Below are 18,435 nucleotides of genomic sequence, written 5' to 3'. Positions count from 1 at the left end.
ACCATTCAGGTCTTCTGTGTTCTGCTGGTGGCCATTGACTTTACGGCCGAAACATCGAACAACGGCTCTGATACAACCTCTCACAAAAGCCCCGGGACTCCTCTTCATTCTTGTGGGCTTCTTGGGTGGATTTACACTGATATCTCCTTCCATTGGAAGTCTTCCAATGGGATTCTCTTTGGTGGTATTTTGAGAAAAAACCTTTTTAAGGTTAAATCGGTTCATTATGAAGAATAATGAAACACGCTTGAAATGGGCGAGGATAAAATTTGCAATCAAATCGGATAAAATCAGATCAAATTGCAAGAAAAAACACGCCAGACAGAGCAGCTTGTGTTAACCGTTCAAAGTCAACAAAGCAAATGGCATGAACCCTGCCAGAGTGCAGAGTATATGGAAGCAGCCGATGACATCACAGGTGCAGTGTTGTCATGGCAACGTTTGTTTTTCAAATCTCTAACTGACAAATTTTCTTAAAGGAGCCTCATCCTGGTTTTGAAATTCAGCCAGTAGGCTTCGTATACAAATCTAAAAAACAAGGATGTGGCTCCTTTAACCACTTAAGGACTAGCCTTGTTTTGGAATTTAGGTGTTTACCTGTTTAAAACATTTTTTTTTTGCTAGAAAATTACTTAGAACCCCCAAACATTATATATTGTTTTTTTTCTAACACCCTAGAGAATAAAATGGCGGTCATTGCAATACTTTTTTTCACACCGTATTTGCGCAGCGGTCTTACAAGCGTGCTTTTTTTGGAAAAAATTCACTTTTTTGAATAAAAAAAATAAGACAACAGTAAAGTTAGCCCAATTTTTTTATATTGTGAAAGATAATGTTACGCCGAGTAAATCGATACCCAACATGTCACGCTTCAAAATTGCGCCCGCTCGTGGAATGGCATCAAACTTTTACCCTCAAAAATCTCCATAGGCGACGTTTACAAAATTCTACAGGTTGCATGTTTTGCGTTACAGAGGAGGTCTAGGGCTAGAATTATTGCTCTCGCTCTAACGATCGTGGCTATACCGCACATGTGTGGTTTGACCACCGTTTTCATATGCGGGCGCTACTCACGTATACAATCGCTTCTGCGCGTGAGCTCGTCGGGACAAGGCGTTTAACTTTTTTTTTTTCTTATTTTATATGATTTTATTTATTTTTACACTGTTTAAAAAAAAATAATAAAATGGTGTCACTTTTATTCCTATTACAAGGAATGTAAACATCCCTTGTAATAGAAAAAAGCATGACAGGTCCTCTTTAAATATGAGATCTGGGGTCAAAAAGACAGATCTCATATTTACACTAAAATGCAATAAAAAAAATAAGTCATTTAAAAAAATGACTGAAAATTAGCCTTTAGGACGTATGGGGGGAAGTGACGTTTTGACCCATCGGTGCCACCTGTCAGTGCCTATCCATGCCCATCAGTGCCAACCATAAGTACCCATCAGTGCCACCTACGAGTGCCCATCAGTGCCGCATACCAGTTGCGCCTATCAGTGCCACCTCATTGGTGTCACCTTATCGGTGCCCATTAGTGCCACCGTATCAGTGCCCGTCAGTGCAGCCATAACAGTGCCCGTCGTTGAAGAAGAAAACTTATTTACAAAAAATTTTAACTGAAACAAAGAAAAACTAGTTTTTTTTCAAAATTTTTGGTCTTTTTTTTTATTTGTTGGCTGCAGATGGACACTGCAGGGCTGCAGATAGACACTGGGGTAGGCTGCAGATGGACAGTGATAAGGCTGCATTGATGGGCATTTAAAATGTAAGTTTTTTTTCCTTAACCACTTCAATACCAGGCACTTAGACACCTTCCCACCCAGGCCAATTTTCAGCTTTCAGCGCTGTCGCAATTTGAATGACAATTGTGCGGTCATGCTACACTGTACTCAAACAATTTTTTTTATCATTTTGTTCCAACAAATAGAGCTTTCTTTTGGTGGTATTTGATCACCTCTGCGGTTTTTATTTTTTGCTAAACAAATAAAAAAAGACCGAAAATTTTGAAAAAAAATGAAAGTTTTGCTTTAGTTTCTGTTAAAAATTTTTGTAAATAAGTAAGTTTTCTCTTTCACTGATGGGCACTGATAAGGCAGCACAGATGATGAGCACTGGTAGGCGGTACTGATGGGCATTGAAAGGCTGCAAAGATGGGTTCTTATAGGTGACACTGGCAGGCATTGTGAGTGGGCACTGATTGGCAGCTGCCTGGGCACAGATTAGTATTTCCCTGGGGGTCTAGGGGGCATACCTGGTGGTCCAGTGTGGATGGCTTCCCTGGTGGTCCTTAGTGGGATCACCAGGGAGGTGCACATTAAATTTGAATAATAGCAATTGTATTATATAAGAAAGTATTTTAGAAAAAAAATAATAAAAATGTTGGTAAACACACAGCAATTGACAGATACAGAACAAGTATTTGTGGATACAGCATAAAATGATAGAATTCCCAACATTCAAAATAATCCGCATTCCCTCTTTCCATATGCAAGTGAGGCCGGTAACATGACTTAGAAATATCATGTAGTCTCCTCCTGGTGTTCCTTATTTTTAATGCATTTGAAGCCCCAAGGCAAGCGGAGCATCATGTGCAATTTTGTTTTTTTAAAGCAGCAGCATGGCCACAGTGAAGCCATTTGCGTTTTACTTGTGTTTTTAGCGGTTTGACTGTAGTTCAACCTTAAGGCCAGAGATAAATAGCAAACATATTGTAAAGTGCTGCACAAATTGGTGGCACTATATACACATCCTGTATATTAATACAGTAAAACCTTGGTTTGAGTGTAACTTGGTTTGAGAGAGTTTTGCAAAACAAGCAAAATTTCCAAATAAACTTTGACTTGATATACAAGCAACGTCTTGATAAGTAGCGTCGTGTCACAACTGAGTATAAAAGAGAAGAGAGGGGCCTTTAAGTGTAGCAATATGGTTACATTTAATGAAGGTAAAACATTTAGCAACATATTGCTACACTTAAAGACGCCTCTCTTCTCTTTTATACTCTGTAGCTCCTGCTGGATTTTGCTTTTAATCCACTCGTGGAGGTTTCAATTTGTGGATGGACATTTTATGGGTGCACAACCTATCACATTGCTATAATCTTTTTATATGGACTATAAACTGAAGGACTTATGAATAAATGGTTGTGGAGCGAATTATTTGAGTTTCCATTATTTCTTATCAGGAAATTTGCTTTGATTTACAACTGCTTTGGATTACAAGTATGTTTCTGGAACGAATTTTGCTCGCAATCCAAGGTTTTACTGTAATTCATATTGCTCATGAAACATATCTTTAAAGTCTCAATTTTTTTAATGCAGTAGTGAAGAGTTAAGCTGGCCATAAAGATGGAATTCTTTTTTTTTTTTTTGATCAGCCAGTGGGCTAGTTAGAAAAAAGAAGGCAGATGGATTTCTCCATCCACACAAGTGAGGTGGATAGAGGAATCCTTCCTGCTGCAACATTGTAGCCGCTGATGGGAGGGGGAGAGTTTTCCAACATCTGGTTGTTAGATTGACTTCTGTGGAAGGGGGAATACATGCATCAAAATTTGCTTGGTTCCTGATGAACAGAACCTCTTATGAGCCATCTATGGCCAGCATTAGAACCCCTTTGTCAGATTTTTATCATTATCTGTGTCTCCATTGGGCATAGTCACTGGGGTTAATTTACTAAACCTGGAGAGTGCAAAATCTGGTGCAGCTCTGCATACAAATTAATCAGCTGCCAGTTTTTTTTTTGTCAAAGCTTAAATTGAACAAGTTAGAAGCCGATTGGTTTCAATGCACAGCTGCCCCAGATTTTGCACTCTCCAGTGTCCTTGTGACCACAGGCTTGTATGGCTGAGCGAGAACAGCTAACCGAAAAACTGCCAACTGCGGCAGAATTTACATTTTCATTCTGTAATTTTTTCCTTCTAGGTCTAAAATTTTAACAAAAAAAAAAAAAAAAAAAAAAAACACAGACACACACCTGTTCATGTTTCAGGTCTAGTGCTACTTTACAGAATTACGACCAGACAAGTTTTTATTTCAAACCGATTTTTATTTAGATGGCTGTAAGTCATCACAATTTTTACCAAAGTGGGAAACCATTCACACAGCAGGTCCAGAACATGTAGCAGCGTACACTAGTCACTACAGTCACTGACAATGGCGGTGCTTTGTCTTGAAATCAGTGACAAGGAAATTGATGGAAGTTTAGAACAGTTCAGTCATAGACTCTCGAGACTTTCCAACGCCAACCCATTTCACTGCATAGAGAAGAGAGACATATTAGCAGCTGCATTCTGCACAACATGAAAATTCTGCACTTGACGATAAAGTCCTGGTAATTGCCAAGTTTCACCCTAACTACCCTGCTAGCGCAATACAAAAAAAAAAAAAAAAAAAAAAAAAAAAAAAGAAGTTTCCAGTATATTTTTTCCCTGAATGCCACAGTGATCACAGCCATCTGGGAATTGTTATGATTGACTGGTAAAAGATTTTTTTGGAGCACCCATATACTGCCAGGAGAGGGCGCTTGCTCCTTTGTAATTGACAGTGCTTGTCAAACTACACAGAAAGGCATACAATTCTTGAATCATGATTAGTTGGGGTCCTTCCATCACTCACAAAAAAAAAATCAATAGTTAGAACTCTACATGAAAAATAATCAAAAACGGATTAACCACTTGCTGACCGCACACTCTAGATTTACCTTTACAGTGCAGGCCGCACAGAATCACGTGTATATATACGCGATTCTGCATTTCTAAGTAGAGGGCTGCACCCGGCTGTGCTGCGATTCGTCACAGCACATCCCGATCACCTGGTCCCGGCTAATAATTGACTGAGCTTCACCGAACACCGCTCTGAATGTAAACAGGGAATGAAAGCAACCAGATCCCCAGTACATAGTACAGTGATGGCAAACTTTGGCACCCCAGATGTTTTGGAACTACAATTCCCCTGATGCTCAACTACACTGCAGAGCGCATGAGCATCATGGGAAATGTAGTTCCAAAACATCTGGGGTGTCAAGGTTCGCCATCACTGACATAGTACAAACGCTGGTTAGGCACACATCTAACCCCTTGATCGCCCTAGATATTAACCCCTTTCCTGCCCAGTGTCATTAGTACAGTGACAGATTAGCACTGATCACTGTAATAATGTCACTGGTGATGTCAGTGGCAGTTAGTCCCCCCCAGCGTCAGTGTCAGATTGCCCGCTACACTATCGCAGTCCGGTTCTAAGTCGCCGATCGCCACCATTACTTGTATAAAAAAATTCTAGTATATATCCCATAGTTTGTAAAATGTAAACGCTATAACTTTCATACCAACCAATCAATATACACTTATTGGGATTTTTTCCACCAAAGACATGTAGCAGAATACATTTTAGCCAAAATGTATTAAGAGATTTTTTTTTAACAGCAAGTAAATTCTCTACAAAATTGGTCGTTTTTTGTTTATGTAATAAAAAATAAAAAACCCAGGGATGATTAACCACCAATAGAAAGCTTTATTTGTGTGAAAAAAATTGATATACATTTTGTTTGGATACAGCATTGCATGACCGCGCAATTGTCAGGTAAATTAGCACAGTGCTGAATAGCAAAAAATGGCCTGGTCTTGAAGGGGTTAAATCTTTGAGCTGAAGTGGTTAACTGGCAATTCTGCCGAGTCTCCCATCACTAGTCCTGGTTAACCCGTCAGCCAAGCTGTGTGCACCCCATTCATGTGCTGTGGGCAGTAGTGTACAGAGCTGTACAAGACCCATCTGAGCACACAAAGCATCAATTGAAAAGGTAATGTATAGCGTCTCTGAATACATTTTCCTCGATACAAAAGTTATATTTTTTTCGTTAGGCAGAGATTACATATTTCATATTCAAATTTTCCTGACTAGCCTTATGTTGGCCATAGGTGCGAAATTCACTCGATTCCCCCATCACAGTCATTGTTGATGAAGGAATCACCCAAGTTAATTTGATTGATCAACTTGGGTACAATCAGTCTGCCCATACACGGTTCGGATCTCAGCCGGTCCCGAACCGACAGATTCGATCCGCCAATGGCTGGCTTTAGTCAATTCTGACTGACAGAAAAGTCTGTTTACAGAGCTGAATAGCTCAAGTTCATATTTACCCACACATTTGTGGGACGTAGCACATCCCCATCCTGTTCAGAGGGGACCAAATAGCTTCTCACACTTTAAACCTTCTTAAACAATCCACTTCCAAGTGCATTTATGCTCTTTTTGGTATAACATATGCCAAATGACTCAAGCACTCACCAGGCACTCAGATTTGATTTTCCACAAATCTGATGTAATTTTGAGCATCGACAGGAAGCTCCTCCCATTTTCTGGCACTTGTGGTGTCACTCTTCCAGCCAGGCATGACCTCATACTCTACTTCTACCTGCTGTAAAATTTCTTGATTTGCTAAGAAAAAGGAAAAAAAAAAAAAAAAAAAAAAGTCAAATATTGTGCAAATACGGATTCCCGAATAACCAAAAGAGAATGGCATCATTTAGAATGGTAGTATGCAAGGTCATTATATTTTGATGCTCAGGGGTAGCAGGAAGGGATTAGGGATGTTAACAGTTTTTTGGAGGTGTCCGGTATTACCATATTTCAGTATTCATAGTCAAATATTACAGTGGCCCTTCTAAAGCTTGCAGGAGACTTCCATTATAAACATTGTTTTTTTCTTAAAACCAAAAACAAATGTGTTACTCTTACCTGCTCTGTGCAATTGTTTTGCACAGAGCAGCCCCAATCCTTTTCTGGGGTCCCCCACCGGTGCGCCAAGCCCCTCCGCTTTCCCTGGGGGCACCTGTGCACATTTCCGCCCGAGCTGCATCTATTGACAGACCGGGGCGACTCAGCCCTGTCACTGCATTTGATTGGCAGGAGCTGCTATCAGTCTGCCCAATGGAGGGAGACCGCGGTGAGAGCTACTGCTCTCGTGCACGTTGCTGGATTGGATCGGGCTCAGGTAAGAACAAGAGGGGGGCTACTGCCGCACAGAAGTTTTTTTTTTTTTGTTTTTTTTATTTACCCCAATGCATAGAATGCAGGCTGTAGAAGCAATTTAAGCTGGCCAGCTTGAAAACATTTGATTTATAAAATCAACTGAGCCAAGTGGAAGATTAATCGGCCAGTGACTGTGGCCTATCAGATGCAGTCACTGTTCAGGTATTCAGGCAGTTGTGGCTGCCTTAAAATAGCCAGCATTGGAAATTTTCCAATGCACACCATTTATGGGGGAATTGCCATGTATGACTTTACCTTATGCAGAGCAAAGCAACTGGGTCAGTTTAGCACATTTACCTTTCTCCTCTCTGGGGAAATGCAATAAGGTAGAAAAAACAAACAAAAAACGCACAACCATGACTTTAGAATCACTTTAGTGACCACATTTTCCTGATTTGTCTAGACTGATTGAGCCCTCACTGAATAAGGTGTAGTGAAACATTCTGTAATGCACAAACCTGGAAAGTAAGGGATTCTCTTCCCATTGAGTTTGTAGGCAACACCAACTTTAATCTCATCCAATGTGTCTAAAATGTCCAGTTTCGTTAGAGCCAAGCTGTAAGAGATCAGACAATAAATCTGTAAGTATTTGTTGTACAGTGATGGGCCTTAAACCCACGAGACCACAAAGCTCCCAAGAGACACATTTATTCTGCAGGCACTTTGTGTGCATATCTTGTCAAGCATCCCAAAACCCAGGGGTACCCTCCCATAGAAGTGACTTACTAGTGGCTAGTTTTGGATCACCCCTTTCTACCTCAAACCTTACGAATGGTTAGTTAAGGTGACCATCACAGTAATAAGCCAATAATAAACGGCATTAGGCAAGACAGGAAGGGCCAAAGCTGGCCACCAGGTAATTTGTTGCATGATAGAGTACCCCTGGTTTTTGGAGTCCCAAGGCCATTTTACAGGAGATCCATGCTGACGTGCCTGCAATACAAACTGTCAGTGTAAGTTTCCCAGGCCTACAGGTACACTTAAGTTTGTTACAGACTAGTCTAGAATAAACTCTGATGTTAAAGTGGTTGTAAACCTCCGACATGAAATATAAACAAAGCATATCCCTCTATACTGTGTACTTGTCTCATTTAAGAGCACCAAGTGTCATCTGTCTGCTGCTTTGTTCCTCTAACAGCATGAATCACTTTGACACTGAAAAAAAATGGTGACAGGGGAGGGGCCTCCAGCTGATTGACAGCCTCAGCTCTGTTTCTGTAAACTGTAAGGGGGGGCGTGTCTTCCCTCCAACAAGCTGTCAGAGCTCTCTTCACTGAGCTCTGCAGGGTGTTACCTCTCCGCCCCCTTTTTTTGAACTCAGACAAGATTATAAAATTCAGCAATTGAACAAATGTGAAAAGACTGCAGACAGACAGGTACAACTTATGTAGGAGGATTTGTTTCATCTTATTTCATCACCTGAGGATAGTTCCTTCACTTAGTGATTGTAAACCTTTACTTATACTGTTTTCAGACGGCAAACAAATGGTGGGTTGGATTCCTGTAAAAGTCATTTGTCACCGATTGGATATAAGCTGCAAACCATTTTGTGGCAGGCTCACCTGGTTCTAAGTTAAGAATGTATCCATCTACACGATAATCCAGAAGCTGTATAGATGACCACAAGGACAGCCATACACACAGTTTGAATCTTGGCCAGTTCAGCAGGAAACAGCCAATATTCAAAACCATTAATAGGCCTGCTGAATGTACAAAGTTGAGCGATCAACTTGGTAAAACCAGCCGGATTATCTTGCGATTCTCGCTAACAGCTGCTATAGCCGCTAGCGATAATCACTGTTTTCTGGTGTGGACGGCTTCCCCCGCAGGGAGAAGACAATTGCTCGGCAGGAGGGATTCCCTTGTTAGCACGGTCTGTTGGGGGAATCATGCCAATTTCTGGGTTACAGGAAAGAAATTTGCATCGTGTATGGCCGACCTAAGACCTTAAAGAAATTATTTGCTTGTCTCCACCCAAAAGGTGGTTACATTAGCTATGAATACAATGCTTTTACGTCTGTCTTTTTAAAACCCAAACCAATGGTTTGAGATACTCAAGCATTTTTGAAGGAAAAGAGATCTTTAAACTAATGATATATTTATTTGTTTTCATCCTTTAGGTCGGCTAAAACTGAAACAGCAATTCCATTTTGGAACCAATCTTCAGGAATATAATATCGATGAGATGAACACACTTTGCATCTTCCTGAAGCTGAAGACACCAAGTTTACCTTGTAATGTGACATGGACATTGAATATAACATGTAAAAAAAAAGAATCCATCTTATTGCATTAAACACACAAAATAAATAAGCAGTAGAATGCAGAGTAAATCAATTTCTAATTTTTCTACATTTTCCAATGGGATTATAGACAAGAGTTGGAATATAATAGGGGTTGCTATTGGACAACATGGACAATCCCCCCCCCCCCCCCTCCTCCCAAGAAGACAGTTTATTAACTTAAGGAGATCTGTACAAAATCTTGGTGCTTTGTAGAATTTAAGTGAAAAGCCGTGGACTTACGCAGTGAATCCGTTGATCATATGGGCGTATTTTAAAATGACCAGATCCAGCCAGCCACACCTTCTCTTCCTGCCTGTGGTCACTCCCCATTCATGACCCTTCGACTGAAATAGATTGCCTATATCCTGCAAGAAATAAAAAACTACGCTTTAGTCACACATGAAATACTGCACTTTAAAGTGACCCGGTCACCACTGTACATTTAAGCCGGCTTTATATCAAGTAAAGTACCTAATGAGAACTTGCTAAAGCTCTGTGTGGTACCAAAGGGTCCGCTTCATTTTACAGCAATCAGATCTGCATAATGCGATTAATGGAAACACCACTTTAAAGTCGCGTACACACTACAGTTTTTTTTGTGTGCAATCCAGCAGGTTGGATTCAGTTTCAGTACCCCTCTAGTCACAAGGAATGTACACATCACTTGTGACAGAAATAGGCATGTGACAGGTACTCTTTATGACGAGATCTTGGGTCATGAAGACCCCAGATCCCTCCTCTGCCCTTAAATGAATTTAATCACACCAAGATTGGTGTGCACAAATGCTTTTCATTTTCAGAAAATGGCACTGTTCACTTCCAGGGAAACCGGAAGAGATGTAAGCTCATCGCCTCTGGGTTCCTATATCAGAGGTCAACCGAAGTCATTCCAGTATTTGATCAGCCAGCTGGACAATGGGGACTCTCGGTGGGACGGGAGATCCCTTGTAAAGCCGTGGAAGGCAGGCGGGGGAGGGGTTAAGATGCCCCCTCCCACTGCTAGTTATCCGTTAGGATTGCTTTTACAATAGAGCCAACCGTCAGCTCTAATTATGGTACCAGGATGCCTGTAGCTGCAGGCATCATCCCGTTATAACCATTTGAAGTGTACCTATGTACGGGTACGTTGCTGGTCGGCAAGTGGTTATTTTTTTTACTTTTTTGTAAGTGGTTAAGGTTTAAAGGTTCTGGTTTTAATAATAATAATAATAATAATAATAATAATAATAATACAGGATTTATGTAGTGCCAACAGTTTGCGCAGCGCCTTTTTTTACTTATTTTGTTAGTTTAGGGGTTAATGTTATTGTCCGGAGTTATTTTATTTAAAAACATTTTATTTTATTATTTATATTTAAAATTATTGCATTTGAGCAAAATGCTCAAAAAAAAACGCACAAATCAAGAGCTTCCATGCATTCCTATGGAACAAAAAAAAAAAAAAAAAAAAAAAACATTCTGTGGTCCTCAGCCTCATACTTACCTGAGCCCGATCTAGATCCAGCAATGTGGCACGAGAGACTTGGCTGTCCAGGACTCCCCCTCATTGGCTGAGACAGCAGCGTGGTGCCATTGGCTCCCACTGCTGTCAAAGTCAATAAGGAGAGAAAGGGCACAGGACTGGGCTGCGACTTCATGTCTGAATAGACACAGGGATCTGCTACGCGGGTGCCCCCATAGCAAGCTGCTTGCTGTAGGGGCACTGAACAGGAGGGAGGGGCCAGGAGCTCCGCAGAGGGACCCAAGAAGAGGAGGATCTGGGCTGCTCTGTGAAAAACCACTTCATAGGAGTAAGTATAACATGTCTATTTCTAACGAAAATACTGCTGGAAATACTCAGATGGCCATGGCGATCTTACCCGCAAGTGGGAGCAGGTACCTATCAAAACCAGGTACCTGCTCCTCCCCAAAAAGTGCCAAATGTGGCAGTGCAGGGGAAAGGGGGGGGGGGGCTTCTGCTGCTTTGCTGAGTGAGGTAGAATGTTTTTTTTTTTTTTTGGTTTACAACCACTTAATAGCAAAATCTGCCTTTTTCGCATTCAAAAAGTAGGCTGGAAGGGCACTTACCCTGTTGCACCACTGCAGCCATTTTAAGAGCGGGCCACTGAAGCCAGCACCCTTTGATTTTCTGGTCTGCCACATATCCACCTTCTACATTAGCAAATCTCACTCACGAGCAGTGTACTGCATGAAATTTGCCATAATAGATGGTGGAGAAGCAGTTGTTCCATAGGGTTATACATATGTGCACTATGGGCGCATTAATGACACATGCCGCTCTAACCTCTGGTACTCTCTGCCCCCTCCCCGTCCTCCAGCTCATTCCTCACTCACAAAAGGGAAAAAAAAAAAAATTATTTAGGTTTAGAAAATCTTTTTATTCCATTTGTTAAGGATGGAGAGACCATTAAAATAGAATCAAGTTGAAAGACTGAAGATGCGCTTTAAGTCACTAAGGCCCTCTTTCACACTACCAGTGCTTCAAAGTCGCATGATTTCAGGGAATGCCTGTGTAAACTTGGTCTATGGACCTCAACTCGCATCAAAGTCGGACCAAAGTAGTGCAGTGACTACTTTGAAAATCGCAGATATGAATGGTACTCATTAGAAATCATGGGGTACGACTTGTCTTGCGACTTTGCAGTCCCAAGTCGCAGGACAAGTCGTACAGGTGTGAAATACTAAGCGGTAGCATTTTTTGGACAAATGGATTCTGTATGTCTTCTGCTATCATTGCTTCTTCCTTGCTTAATTTTTTTTTCTTTGTAATTGTACACCAAGACACATACAGAGTTCAGTGCACATCTCAGTGCGCCGTTGGTGGCGGGACAAACTAACTCTTGTGGGTACGTGTTGACAATTTAGAGCGCCTCTCCACAGGAATCTGCCAGTGTACTTCTTAGATTTTATCCATCTTTGCTCTCGGCCGCTCCTGATTTAGGCTGCCAAGTAAGAGTTGATGTAGCAACAGTTGCTGTGACTTGCTTGTTCCACGGGAGGTGGCCTCTCCTGGTTACATGCCCTGGTCCAAGATATTGTTTAGGCATTATGTTTTATCTGCACTATCCTAGGTGCGGTTTGTTTCACATATACAGTTTTCTGGTCTTGGGATAAGTGTACAGTATACTTGCAAGGATTAACCTCTGCCCGACCGCCCTACGCAGATATACTGCGGCAGGACGGCCACTCTGCGCCAGAACTCTGGAACTTCCGGGTATGGGGCACACAGGCGAGCCGCCAGAGACCCGCTCCCGCTGTGAGATGGCAGATAGGCTCCTCCATACATACATGCTGGGCTCCTCCATACATACATGCTGGGCTCCTCCATCCATACATACATGCTGGGCTCCTCCATCCATACATACATGCTGGGCTCCTCCATACATACATGCTGGGCTCCTCCATCCATACATGCTGGGCTCCTCCATCCATCCATCCATCCATACATGCTGGGCTCCTCCATCCATCCATCCATCCATGCTGGGCTCCTCCATCCATCCATCCATCCATCCATGCTGGGCTCCTCCATCCATCCATCCATACATGCTGGGCTCCTCCATCCATCCATCCATACATGCTGGGCTCCTCCATCCACCCATCCATACATACATGCTGGGCTCCTCCATCCATCCATCCATCCATACATACATGCTGGGCTCCTCCATCCATCCATACATACATACATGCTGGGCTCCTCCATCCATCCATACATACATACATGCTGGGCTCCTCCATCCATCCATACATACATACATGCTGGGCTCCTCCATCCATCCATCCATACATACATACATGCTGGGCTCCTCCATCCATCCATCCATCCATACATACATGCTGGGCTCCTCCATCCATCCATCCATACATACATGCTGGGCTCCTCCATCCATCCATCCATCCATACATACATACATGCTGGGCTCCTCCATCCATCCATACATGCTGGGCTCCTCCATCCATCCATCCATACATGCTGGGCTCCTCCATCCATCCATCCATACATGCTGGGCTCCTCCATCCATCCATCCATACATGCTGGGCTCCTCCATCCATCCATCCATACATGCTGGGCTCCTCCATCCATCCATCCATACATGCTGGGCTCCTCCATCCATCCATCCATACATGCTGGGCTCCTCCATCCATCCATCCATACATGCTGGGCTCCTCCATCCATCCATCCATACATGCTGGGCTCCTCCATCCATCCATCCATACATGCTGGGCTCCTCCATCCATCCATCCATACATGCTGGGCTCCTCCATCCATCCATCCATGCTGGGCTCCTCCATCCATCCATCCATGCTGGGCTCCTCCATCCATCCATTCATACATGCTGGGCTCCTCCATCCATACATGCTGGGCTCCTCCATCCATCCATCCATCCATCCATACATACATGCTGGGCTCCTCCATCCATCCATCCATACATACATGCTGGGCTCCTCCATCCATCCATCCATCCATACATACATGCTGGGCTCCTCCATCCATCCATCCATACATGCTGGGCTCCTCCATCCATCCATGCTGGGCTCCTCCATCCATCCATGCTGGGCTCCTCCCTCCATCCATCCATCCTAGGCTCCTCCATCCATCCATCCATCCATGCTGGGCTCCTCCATCCATCCATGCTGGGCTCCTCCCTCCATCCATCCATCCTAGGCTCCTCCATCCATCCATCCTAGGCTCCTCCATCCATGCTGGGCTCCTCCATCCATCCATACATGCTGGGCTCCTCCATCCATCCATCCATCCATCCATACATGCTGGGCTCCTCCATCCATCCATCCATACATGCTGGGCTCCTCCATCCATCCATCCATACATGCTGGGCTCCTCCATCCATCCATCCATACATGCTGGGCTCCTCCATCCATCCATACATGCTGGGCTCCTCCATCCATCCATCCATACTGGGCTCCTCCATCCATCCATCCATACATGCTGGGCTCCTCCATCCATCCATCCATACATGCTGGGCTCCTCCATCCATCCATCCATACATGCTGGGCTCCTCCATCCATCCATCCATACATGCTGGGCTCCTCCATCCATCCATCCATACATGCTGGGCTCCTCCATCCATCCATCCATACATGCTGGGCTCCTCCATCCATCCATCCATACATGCTGGGCTCCTCCATCCATCCATCCATACATACATGCTGGGCTCCTCCATCCATCCATCCATACATACATGCTGGGCTCCTCCATCCATCCATCCATCCATACATGCTGGGCTCCTCCATCCATCCATCCATCCATACATGCTGGGCTCCTCCATCCATCCATCCATCCATACATACATGCTGGGCTCCTCCATCCATCCATCCATGCATACATGCTGGGCTCCTCCATCCATCCATCCATCCATACATGCTGGGCTCCTCCATCCATCCATCCATCCATACATACATGCTGGGCTCCTCCATCCATCCATCCATCCATACATACATGCTGGGCTCCTCCATCCATCCATCCATCCATCCATCCATGCTGGGCTCCTCCATCCATCCATCCATGCTGGGCTCCTCCATCCATCCATCCATGCTGGGCTCCTCCATCCATCCATCCATGCTGGGCTCCTCCATCCATCCATCCATGCTGGGCTCCTCCATCCATCCATCCATACATACATGCTGGGCTCCTCCATCCATCCATCCATCCATGCTGGGCTCCTCCATCCATCCATACATGCTGGGCTCCTCCATCCATCCATCCATACATACATGCTGGGCTCCTCCATCCATCCATGCTGGGCTCCTCCATCCATGCTGGGCTCCTCCATCCATGCTGGGCTCCTCCATCCATGCTGGGCTCCTCCATCCATGCTGGGCTCCTCCATCCATGCTGGGCTCCTCCATCCATCCATGCTGGGCTCCTCCATCCATCCATCCATCCATGCTGGGCTCCTCCATCCATCCATGCTGGGCTCCTCCATCCATACATACATACAGGGCTCCTCCATCCATCCATACATGCTGGGCTCCTCCATCCATCCATACATGCTGGGCTCCTCCATCCATCCATACATGCTGGGCTCCTCCATCCATCCATACATGCTGGGCTCCTCCATCCATCCATACATCCATACATGCTGGGCTCCTCCATCCATCCATACATGCTGGGCTCCTCCATCCATCCATACATGCTGGGCTCCTCCATCCATGCTGGGCTCCTCCATCCATGCTGGGCTCCTCCATCCATGCTGGGCTCCTCCATCCATGCTGGGCTCCTCCATCCATGCTGGGCTCCTCCATCCATCCATCCATGCTGGGCTCCTCCATCCATCCATCCATGCTGGGCTCCTCCATCCATCCATGCTGGGCTCCTCCATCCATCCATGCTGGGCTCCTCCATCCATCCATGCTGGGCTCCTCCATCCATCCATGCTGGGCTCCTCCATCCATCCATCCATGCTGGGCTCCTCCATCCATCCATCCATGCTGGGCTCCTCCATCCATCCATGCTGGGCTCCTCCATACATACATCCATGCATGCTGGGCTCCTCCATACATACATCCATGCTGGGCTCCTCCATACATACATACAGGGCTCCTCCATCCATCCATACATACATACATGCTGGGCTCCTCCATCCATCCATCCATCCATGCTGGGCTCCTCCATCCATCCATGCTGGGCTCCTCCATACATCCATGCTGGGCTCCTCCATACATACATACATACATACATACTGGGCTCCTCCATACATCCATCCATGCTGGGCTCCTCCATACATACATACATACATACATACATACATGCTGGGCTCCTCCATACATACATACATACATGCCGGGCTCCTCTATACATACTCCGCTCTGGAGAACTACAACTCCCAGGCAGGCCTATGCCCCCCCCCTCACCGAATAGCTCCCTCTTCATGCTCTCCCCACACACGCCCTGGCTCAGCTCCTTCTGCCCGATACGAGTCTTGATCTGCGGCGGGGCCAGACTATCGAACGGATAGGACCTCTTCGGCATAATGACAAGACAGACCACCAGAGCGCTCCGACAGGAACAGGAAGCGCGCCAAATCCGCTCAGCACACCACGCCTGCGCCTTCTCCAGGCCTATGAAAGGGCAAGGCCGCCCGCCTCCACCAATCACACGGCGCGGCTGGACCAGCCCCTTAGAAAGGGGTGGGCTGTCACGCCAGGGGGCGGGGCTAGGAGTCACACACGTGTACCGCCTGTGTTTATGTCTGAAAAGTTGAGGCGCTTCGTTGAGCGTTGGCGCTGCGTTTGTGTGCGATGCGTTGTGCTGGCGGGCTAAGTGTGAGGAGGGAGGGCGCATCTTCTTCCGGTGTGTGGAGGGGAGAACTCGGTGCATGTCTGACGTCCTCACCGGTATCATTCCGAGGATGGGGAGGAGACCTCGTGTCCGGGCTCACCCCTGAGTGATAGAATGGACTGGTAATGATGAAGTTCCCCTCGGACAGACTGTAATCCGGGGTCTCTGCAGTTGCTCTGGGATTAGAAGCATGGACTAGTCCGGTAGTTGGATGGGATTTATGACATTATCTGGAGGAAGGAGATCATGAGAGAGCCGAGGTGAGAGAGCATAGATCAGGTGTGATCTCCCCCTGTGCTGTCTGGTGGGCTCTACCCTACAGGCATGCTCTGCTGTCACTTGTAGTGCTTCTGCTGCTTACTGTGTCATCTCTGAAGTCTGCCCAATTATTTCCAGGAAGTTCCAAAACTGGGGCAGTCAGATCTACATCTATAGCAAAACGTTTAGTACATATGCTTTAACCTCTTCATCACCAAGCAAACCTAATGCCTGTTACACACAATGAGAAAATCGGACGACTAATACCGCTATGGGAGCGATCGTAGAATAATCTGATCACCCCTTCTGATTATTAGTACACAGCTTTCGAGAGCCGATCGCGACAGTTCATACAAAATTACCTGAAGGAAAAAACACGAGCATTTTTCTCGTACAATACCAGAACAAACGACTTTTGTTTAATCAGTATAGTATTTCTCTGTAAAGAATCGAGTGACCAAGACCGTACATGTTTGGAAATGAAAGATTACATTACATTATCGCGGAAGTTGTACCCTGTGTTATCAGAATTATCACAACTATAGTAACCTATTTGTTTTCGATATGAGACTATCATGCAAAAAACAGTCAATCATTTGTGTGATATTATCATTGTGTGTACCAGACTGTTGCTAAACCCAGGACCCTATATCTGGTCTCCTACAGTACACAGAACATGGACATGCAATTATTTTAGTAAATATAAACTGCTAAATAAGTGCCTGGTTAAAGCTTGTAGGAGGAGCAATTAACCATTTAAAGAGGAAGTAAAACCCACCAGAAAAGGTAAAGCATAATGGGCTACTATGCATCGCATAGTAGCCCATTATGTGTCACTTACCTGACACAGAAGCCTGCGCTGTCGCCGTTGTCCCCACGAGCAGGGAGCTTCCATCTTCGCCCCTCTTCCTTCTGGGGCTGCAAACTCCGGCTCTGTGACTGGCCGGAGTAGGGTGACGTCATGTGCTCAGGAGCCGCCAGTCAGTCACGACATGACCCCTAATGGAAACAACACAATGTGCTCTTTCTAAAGGGCGCATGCGCCAATGTCATCTGCAATCGTCTTTTTAGTAAATATCTCCTAAACCGTGGAGGTTTAGGAGATATTTCAAGCACCTACAGGTGAGCCTTAATATAGGCTTACCTGTAGGTAAAAGTGGATGTACAGGGTGTAAAACCACTTTAAGGACCGAGACTCTTTCTGAGATTTGTTGTTTACAAGTTAGAAACAGTTTTTTTTTGCTAGAAAATTACTCAGAACCCCCAAACATATATATATATATATATATATATATATATATATATATATATATATATATATATATATATATATATATATATATCATTTTTTTATAACACCCTAGTGAATAAAATGGTGGTAATTACAATACTTTCTGTCACACCGTATTTGCGCAGCGGTCTTACAAGCGCACTTTTTTTTAAAAATACAAATTTTTTAAATTAAAAAATAAGACAACAGTAAAGTTAGCCTAATTTTTTTTTTTATATTGTGAAAGATAATGTTACGCCGAGTAAATTGATACCTAACATGTCACGTTTCAAA

The 18,435-nt window shown here is 44.5% G+C and overlaps 1 protein-coding gene across 1 annotated transcript; it reads right to left on the bottom strand.

The window, feature by feature from the left end:
* Nucleotides 1–4,029: 4,029 nt before the first annotated feature.
* Nucleotides 4,030–16,408, bottom strand: LOC141144544 (adenylosuccinate synthetase isozyme 1 A-like). Its single transcript, XM_073630323.1, has 5 exons — nt 16,187–16,408; nt 9,557–9,681; nt 7,490–7,587; nt 6,288–6,437; nt 4,030–4,258 (listed from the first exon to the last, which is right to left on the bottom strand). The coding sequence occupies exons 2-4, from the start codon at nt 9,574–9,576 to the stop codon at nt 6,295–6,297; spliced, it is 261 nt and encodes an 86-aa protein (XP_073486424.1). The 5' UTR covers nt 9,577–9,681; nt 16,187–16,408; the 3' UTR covers nt 4,030–4,258; nt 6,288–6,294.
* Nucleotides 16,409–18,435: the final 2,027 nt, after the last annotated feature.

The sequence above is a fragment of the Aquarana catesbeiana genome, linkage group LG05 (assembly GCF_042186555.1).
Source record: "Aquarana catesbeiana isolate 2022-GZ linkage group LG05, ASM4218655v1, whole genome shotgun sequence".
Taxonomy (NCBI): Eukaryota; Metazoa; Chordata; class Amphibia; order Anura; family Ranidae; genus Aquarana; species Aquarana catesbeiana.
This window is presented reverse-complemented; position numbering and strand designations above follow the sequence as displayed.